The 8,810-nt window shown below is 41.1% G+C and overlaps 1 protein-coding gene across 1 annotated transcript; it reads right to left on the bottom strand.

The window, feature by feature from the left end:
• Nucleotides 1-7,002: 7,002 nt before the first annotated feature.
• On the bottom strand, nucleotides 7,003-8,601 carry LOC101358053 (olfactory receptor 1A1-like). The gene has a single exon (XM_004376139.2). The coding sequence runs from the start codon at nucleotides 8,286-8,288 to the stop codon at nucleotides 7,293-7,295; it is 996 nt and encodes a 331-aa protein (XP_004376196.2). The 5' UTR covers nucleotides 8,289-8,601; the 3' UTR covers nucleotides 7,003-7,292.
• Nucleotides 8,602-8,810: the final 209 nt, after the last annotated feature.

Raw genomic sequence — 8,810 nt, 5'->3', positions numbered from 1 at the left:
AAAGACCCTCCACCATTCACAATAAAACCAAAATGCCAAACCCATTGTCTTGGAGTCGATTCCAACTCATGGGCGACCACATGTGTTACAGAGTACAGTTGTAAGTTAGGATTTTCTTGGCTGTACATTTTACTGGGGAAACCCTGGTGGCATAGTGGTTAAGAGCTATGGCTGCTAACCAAAAGGTCTGCAGTACAAATCCACCAGCCACTCCTTGGAAACCCTATGGGGCAGTTCTACTCTGTCCTATAGGGTCACTATGAGTGGGAATTGACTTGATGGCAACAGATTTGCTTTTCATTTTATTTTTATTTATTCCTGGGTAGCGGAGGCCTGGTGGAGAAATAACACAAACTCGGAACTAGAATTCGCGATGCTCAATTCCATTTGGACCCTCAACACTCTTCAGCAAGACTCCCTCTCCTCATTCTCTACAGTAGTCCATGTGAAACCTTTGCCACTCTACTCAAAACTCACCACAACACTCTACATCAAAACTCTTACAGAAACCTGGGTCACTTCCCTCTTCACTGAGAAAATTAAACAAATAAGGGAGTAATTCCTCAATATTCTCCTCTGCACATAATTTCCATACACATACTTCCACCCTCAAAATGAAAGTGCATATCCATATATATGTTCTCATTCTTATTCCCTTCCGTTTCTTTGGCAATATTGCTCCATCAGTTCTTTCAGCTGCTGTGTTTTCTCTCTCACCAATATCTACTTCGACACCTGCTCTTTCCCATTAAACAGTAAACATGTTACAGCCTCTTAGGTTGTTAAACGAGGAGTTTTGGGTGGTGCAAATGATTAAGCACTTGGCTACTAATCGAAAGGTTGGTGGTTTGAACCTACCCAGAGGCTCCTTGGAAGAAATCTGGCAATCTGTTTCCAAAAGGTCATAGCCCTGAAAACCCTATGGAGCACAGGTCTACTCTGCAACACCTGGGGTTTCTATGAGTTGGAATAGACTTGAAGGCAACTGGTTAGTCGTTAAATGAATTGTCCTCAATCTTGTAACCCTTTCTAGCTACCACCCGTTTCTTATCTCTGTCCTTTTTCAGCCATGCTTCCTTACAGAGACATAGGCTTACTGGATCCAAAATTATATTTATAAAATTCAGATGTGAATACATCTGTCTCTTTAAAATTAGTCACTGTCTACCCATCACCTAACAGATGAAGTCCAATTTCCTTATCATGGAGAAAAAGTCAAGGACAGAGTTGAGACAATGGAGTATAAATTCAGGCAAAAATTTGTTGTCTATCTCTATCAGGAGCAGAGGGTACAGGCAGGGGAATAGGAAGAAATCTGCCTGGAAGAGAAGTTTGGGGTTATATTGTGGAGGGTTTTGAGATAAAGCAAGACTTCGTACTTTATTCTTTAGGTACTAAGAATTTATGTAGTGGATATGGGTTCTATTAGCTTTTTCTGGTAATACAGATATGAAATCTTTTGTTTAATGTAAACACAGATATTTGTACATGTAAACTAAATTATTGATCAATAGGACACCATTTTGGAGTGGCAATCTAGTGCAAGCACAACTTAAAGTTGATTTAAAAAATGTGTGTATACACACACTCACAATGTTACTTTACACACATACACAGAGACACACACACTCACAATATTACTTCAGCAGGTACAGCTTAGGACTGGGAAACCAAATCAGAACCACCCCTTCCTAATCCTGTTTTCATGGCCAAGAGCCTTAGGAGAATTATCAGTTAGACTCTAAAGCCCTGTTTTCTGTACCCTTTGGTTCACTATTGTGGTTGCTGATGCTGGATTGTATATGGGGGAGGGAAAGCAGAATGCTCTGACAGAGGAGAAGAGAAGCAGAGGGCACGTGTGCTTTCTCTCTGCCTTGTGTTTATCCCCATCTCTTCCCTCTTTGAGAACTTGGGTTCTGGAGTCAAGCCAGGATTCTAGTCCTAACTTTGCCATTACTTCTCTCTGTTACTTTATGCAATTCATTTCACTATTTTCTGTTTTTCTTCTTCTGCTAAAAATGACATAATAGTTCTACTTACCTCTTGGGGGTTTGTGAGGGTCAATGGAGATCCTGCATGAAAGGCAGTTGCTGGCACATAAGTGCTCAGTCAAAAGCTAGCTATCCCTTGATGTCATACTCTTCTGCAATGTCCACAGTCCTACCTGGGGAGTCTGTGCTGAGCTAGATGCTATCCCAAAGAGCCCTGGCCCTGTGGCCGTCACACCCCTTCCATAAATGGGAAATTTACAGCCGGGTGGTCTGGCTCCTTTCAACAATGCTTTTTGGGAGTGTGATGGAGACAAGGTCAGCAGAGGGTCTGGAGAGCGGGTCCCAGGTCCTCTGTTCCTGAGGTGGAGGAGACAGGGCCAGGCTGATATGGAAACAGGAGCCCTGAGTTTCCCAACCTTGGAGCAGAAGGGGCAGACAGGGCCTGTGGGGCTGGAGCTATCCTAAATAGACCCTGAAGAAGAGTCCTCTAGTTTCTTCCTCAAGAAGCAGCACAGGTCATAGCATAGAGACAATTTAGAATTATTCACTAGGTTATAAAGGCTCTTGAAACACAACTCCCCCAGGTCTTCATTCAGACCAAAGTCAGAGTAATTGTTGAGCCTCATGTACACACTCTTTCAGCTGTGCCCTGAGGGGATACAGTGGCTCCCAAGAGTAGTTGTTCCCAGAGTTCTTTTCCAGGAGGAAGAATCAGGGAGAAGGTTTTCAAGAGGGTATGTGTTCAGAGTCCAAGCTCTGGGGTGAGCTACTCTAGGATCTTTGTTGGAATGTGGGTCCACTCTGTCTGTGGTTCAGCACAATCCTGGAACCATCTGTTTGGACTACCACGACTATGGTACAATTGAGCTCTTGGTCTTTTCTTCCAGCCCACATTGAATCCTTTTGGTGTTCATTGTGGCAAAGAAGAAAATTTATAGTTCATCTTTGCTTTAGGATCTGACACAAGGAGGGTTAGGGTGGTGGTTATACTTTCCATTGTCTAGCATGCTGGTAGTAGGTAACCTATGTTTTTTGATTCCTAAATTCATGTAAAAAATCGAACCAAACCCATTGCAGTCAAGTCTATTCTGACTTCTAGTGACCCTATAGGGGCAGAGTAGAATGGTCTATAAGGTTTCCAAGGAGCGGCTGGTGGATTGAACTGCTGACCTTCTGGTTAGCAGCCAAGATCTTAACCACTGCGCCACCAGGGCCGTGTAGCTTTTATAACAGTCTTGATTGATGGTCATTGTCCTATGATTTGGGTCCCTGGTGGCACAGTGGTTAAAAGATATGACCGCCAACCAAAAGGACAGCAGTTTGAATCCACCAGCCTTTCCTTGGAAACCCTATGGGCAGTTCTACTCTGTCTTATAGGGTCACTATGAGTCAGAATTGGCTCGAGGGCAATGGATTTTTTATGGTCCTATGATTTACCATGTCCTGTGCCAGAGAGGTCACTGCCTTCCTGTAGAGAATCATGGTGGAAACTGTGAGCTCTGGCTGGGTTTGACTCCTGGTTCTGCCACTTACTGGTTGTATGACCTTGGACAGTTATTTAACTTAATTACACCCACTGCTGTAAAAATAATAATAACAAATAACATTTTCATAAAGTTGTTATGCTGATAACATGGTAATACCTGACTAGTTCTTAAAAGATAGCCTGATACATAGTTTGTATTTTGTAAATGTTTGTATTTTACTACCTCCTACACTAGTCATTTAATTGTTGGATAACTCTCCAAATTCTGTCAGACTATGCACATGGTAGATGTTGGAAAACATTAAATTGCATTTTCCTCTACCTATGTTTCAGGTCACACAACCTGCTGGTTGTGGTGTTACCCAACCTGTATTTGGATCATTCTCCTGTTCCAGGTCATGACCTTCCCAGACATGGATAAGATGACATCCTATGATAAATATTTTCTTCCTAGTAATCACATTTTGCTCTTAGCATCCTTCTCAGTCTGTCTTATAGTTCTATGGTTTATGTACTGGGTATCCATGAGGGGCAAGGAATTGTGCTGCAGTATAGAATTATGAAGAAAATGATGCTTTAACACTCAAAAATTTGCAAATATCTTCTATGGACTGTTATTACAGTTTCATTTAGCTAATCAAAGTAATCTGAGACTACCATTCACACTCATTCTCCTACAAGTTTCATTCATTCATTCTACATTCATTTATCTATTGATTCTACAAGATTCTCAGGCCACACTCTTAGATAATTTCATTGATTTCCATAACTTTATTTATCAACTTTACTCTGATCTATGCTTTGTTAATTTTGCTCCAAAGTTTCACATCTTCATTCTACTATTTAATTGAGTACTCCATGACAGTGTCCCACAGGAATCCTTGGAAATATACTGAAAACAGAACTTATTCTTTAAAAAAAATTACCCTCTTGTTCACTATTTCCATTAAAAGAATCCTTTTTCTTTCAGTGGCTTAACCTCCAAAGCTTGAAGACATTTTCATCTCCCTATTTACTACTATCATAAAAATGACTACTTTCAATTGTTTCTATTTACACATTATTTTGCATCTAAATCCTTTGTATCTTCACTCTGTCTTGTCTAGATTGCTCTAAGAGCCGCCTAATTGAACGCCTGGTTTCACCATCTCCCTTACCCATCTCTCTCTCTATCCAATCCTTGATTTCAGACAAACTCTCATCATTGCTTTATGCAGAGCATCCATCTATCTGTCTGTCTGTCTATCTATCTAGAATAATATCATAAACATCCATGGACCCACCACCTAAACTGAAAATCAAGACTTTAGCAATAACCTGTATCTGACTGCATGACACTCTCAATTCCACTCCCTTGACTCTCCCCACTTGAGTTTCCTCTCATCCTGTATCCTGTACTCATCCTTCCCTTGCTTTGTTTTTGTGCACTTCTATTGCATCTATATATATTCCATGAAGCGTACTAAAAAAGTTGTTTATAACCGTATTAAAGGGTAACAATAACAATCTTTTGGGATTTACATTTTTTTTTCAATGTAATATAATGTTGCTAAGATTCAACCAAATTGTTGCATGTTTCTGTAGGTCATTCAGAAAAAAGTGATATCTCTACCGGTTGGAGGGATTGACCCCAATTACCAAGGGAAATTGTGTTGTTGCTACACAATGAGGGTAGGGAGGACTGTGTTTGGAACCCAGAAGATTTTCTGGGGTGACTCTTAGTATTTCCATGTCCACTAACAAAGGCTAATAGAAACTACAGAAACAAAGAAAGGTAATACTAAATGTGATCGGCTGCTAACCTAAAGGTTAGCGGTTCGAACCTACCCAGCAATCTACAGAACAAAGGCCTGGTGATTTGCTTTTGTAAAGATTATAGCCAAGGAAACCCTATGGAGCAGTACTACTCTGTGACATATGAGATCCCCAAGAGTTGGAATAGATGGGAACAAGTTTTTTTTTTTTAATACTCGGGAAAGAAAATTTGAGTTGTGTCACCAGGTGGGGACCAAGTGTCCACTGTTCAGCAGCCCCTCTCCGAGATCTGAGCATCAGATAAACGGTAGTCCCTCCTCTGAGTGCCTAGGTGCTGGTGATACCACCTTTCCCCTCTTGTTCCCCCAGTGGTGGTGGAAATAACTTCTTTCTGTAGTTAATACTTTCTGGGTTAATTCAGTAGCTGTCTTTTTTTCTCTGTTAGTCTATTTTAGGATACACCTGTGTATCCAATTTCCTATATTAAAGAATTTGCTTAAAAATACTGGGTATGATTTCCTTTTCCTGACTGGACCTTAACTGACATACCAGCAGATAGTCTTTTCCTGGCTTAGTCAATCATGGGACTTAGGACTCCAGTATTAACCAAATTTCTCAAGTAAATGAAGTATACGAAGTAAATTAAAGGAAAAACAAAACAAAACAAAACCAAAAAATATTAGACAGGCCTATAAAACAAACAATAACACGCATAGTTCAACCATGTATACAAGACTAAATGGACACACCAGCCCAGGGGCAAGGACGAAAAGGCAGAAGGGGACAGGAAAGCTGGATGAATGGAAACGGGGAACTCGAGGTCGAGAAGGGAGAGTGTTTACATGCCCTGGGGTTGGCAACCAATGTCACAAAACAATGTGTATTAACTTTTTAATGAGAAACTAATTTGCTCTGTAAACTTTCACCTAAAGTACAATAAAAAAAAAACAAAAAACAAAAAACATTGTCACTCAGTTGATTCCGACTTATGGCGACCTTAGGTGTTACAGAGTAGAACTGAGTTTGATGGCGGAATCTTTATGAAAGCAGATCAGCAGGACTTTCTTTCACGGTGCTGCTGGGTTCAAACTGCCACTCTTTCAGTTAGCAGCCAAGTACAAGTTTAAAAAAATCACTTCAGGACAGCATGTTTGGCAGAATCAAAGGAAGATGGATGAGGCAAACAATAATTGACTTGACATACAGGTTCAATGAACTTTATTTGCAGTTAAAGCCACAAATATACATATAGAGTCTTATGATCATTATAATTTCCTGATGAAATAATAATTGCCAAAGACGATAGCATAAAAGAATAGGGGAGGAAATTTAGATTCTGAGGAAAACTTCATCCCATCAACTGCTGTAACAACCGTACATTATTTCTCTGTCTAACTTAACGTTAGACAAGGGGAATTGAACTCAACTACTGTATGAGCACAAAACAAAACACAACAAAACAAAAAAACAGTAACCGGCTGCCATCAAGTCCATTCCGACTCAAGCGACCCTATAGGACAGAGTAGAACTGCCCCATAGGGTTTCCAAGGAGTGGCTGGTGGACTGGAACTGCCAACCTTTTGGTTAGCAGCCAAACTCTTTAATCACTGTGCCACCAGGGCCCTGTATGAGCATAGCAGGGATGATTAAATGTAATAGTGTAATAAAAATTGATGTTTCAATAGTAATTTATATCCTTCAAAGATTGAGCTTATGTGATCTTCTCAACCCTGTGTTGGAGGCAGGACTGACATTATTATTCCTAATAGGTAGATGTGGGATCCTAGGTTCAAACTTTCTTAACTTTACTATGCTAGTCAGTAGCATAACTGGGACATGAACCCAGTATTTGTGTACTGCCACTCTGCCAAAGGAGCAACAATGTGTACAACGTGTCAGTAAGATGTCTCATCAAACAATTACAAGATTTTTGAGAAGAGGAATTTTCTGGCTGCAAAGATCAGCGATGGTTTCTTGGAGGGGGATGACATTGAGGCTGGCTGCACTCTATGTGCATCCTTAATGGTGACTGCCATCCCCAGTGTATGACCTCACATTGGTTATGAGGAAATTGTCTTGCTGAAGAGTTTCCCCAAGGCAGCCTTCACGTCCCGGTTTCTCAGACTATAGATGAAAGGATTTAACATTGGGGTCACTGCTGTGTACATCATAGTTATCACTGCATCCTTTAGGCTGTAACTGGTCAGAGGACGGAAATACATGCCCATCACTGTCCCATAATACAAAGAAACAACTGTGAGGTGGGAGGCACAGGTAGAAAAGGCTTTGAGCACACCCTTGGTGGATGGAACCCGTAAGACGGTGGAAAAGACCCAAATATAGGAGATAATGATACATATTAATGGCACACAGAAAATACCAAGCCCTAGGTACATCATTTTCACGTTAAAGTGGATGTCAGAACAGGACAACTTGAGCAAAGAGGAAATGTCACAGTAGAAGTTGGCCACTTCCTGGTTGCCACAGAAGGACAGACTAGCTGTGAGCAGAATGTGGGGGAGGGTGTTGGCGTTTGCAATCACCCAAGACCCAACAACAAGCAGAAAGCAAGTCATCGGGCTCATAATTGTTGTGTAATGAAGAGGGCGGCTGATGGCTACAGCACGATCATATGCCATCACAGCCAAGATGTAGCTATCTGTGGTAGCCAAGTCAATCATGAAATACATCTGTGTTATGCATCCTCCAAAGGAAACAGCTTTGCTGCCCGAGAAATGGTTTGATAGCATTTTAGGAACGGTTACAGACGAGAAGAGGATGTCAACAAAGGAGAGATTAGCAAGGAAAAAGTACATGGGGTTGTGAAGGCGAATGTCGGAACGAATGACCAAGACAATGAGCAGATTTCCAATCAGTGTGATGAGGTAAATAAACAGGAAGAGGATGAAGAAGACGTCTTCCTGCTGTTGCTGACCGATAATTCCCAGGAGAATGAAACCCATGGTAGACGACTGGTTTTCTTCCTTCATGACTCCTTCACTATGAAAGGGAGAAGAGTCCAGATTACTAATGAATTTACTGTGTGTAGTGATCATCTTTATCCACCACCTTTGACTCCAAAGTTCAGCTACCTCTCTACCTAGCTTACTAAACCCTGAGATAGCTAATATTGTTGGGGAAAGAGTCCTTGCTGGTCAGTGGGACTAATTATTAGTCACCCGTAGACACTTCATTTGCTAAACACTCTGTTAGGCCTCATAGAAAATCACAAATTTGAGAAAAATACAGTTCATTAATCCATTTGTTGAACATATAATTAGGAAGAATGAAATCTGTGCTAAGCACTGTGTTGGAGAAAAGAAGGCAAATTGAGGCATAGTCTCTGCCCTCATGGTCCTCACAACTTAATGGAGAAGCCAGAATCACACGTTAATTTTATTACACATGATAATGGAAGGACAGCATTTTGGAATCTAAGACAACATACTCTAGTGTCATGGGCGTGTCAGTGGAAGGACTACCCTGGACTATTAGGAACTGGTCCACTGACCAAACTCAGAGTGAGCCAGAGCCCAGGAGGTGACAGATGTCTATATGGGTGTCAGATAGTTATAAAT

This window comes from Trichechus manatus, unplaced genomic scaffold (assembly GCF_000243295.1).
Source record: "Trichechus manatus latirostris isolate Lorelei unplaced genomic scaffold, TriManLat1.0 scaffold00040, whole genome shotgun sequence".
NCBI classification, from domain to species: Eukaryota; Metazoa; Chordata; class Mammalia; order Sirenia; family Trichechidae; genus Trichechus; species Trichechus manatus.
This window is presented reverse-complemented; position numbering and strand designations above follow the sequence as displayed.

Bases quoted from the DNA above. Each gene is read 5' to 3' on its own strand.
- LOC101358053 (XM_004376139.2), bottom strand. From the start codon at position 8,288: ATGATCACTACACACAGTAAATTCATTAGTAATCTGGACTCTTCTCCC.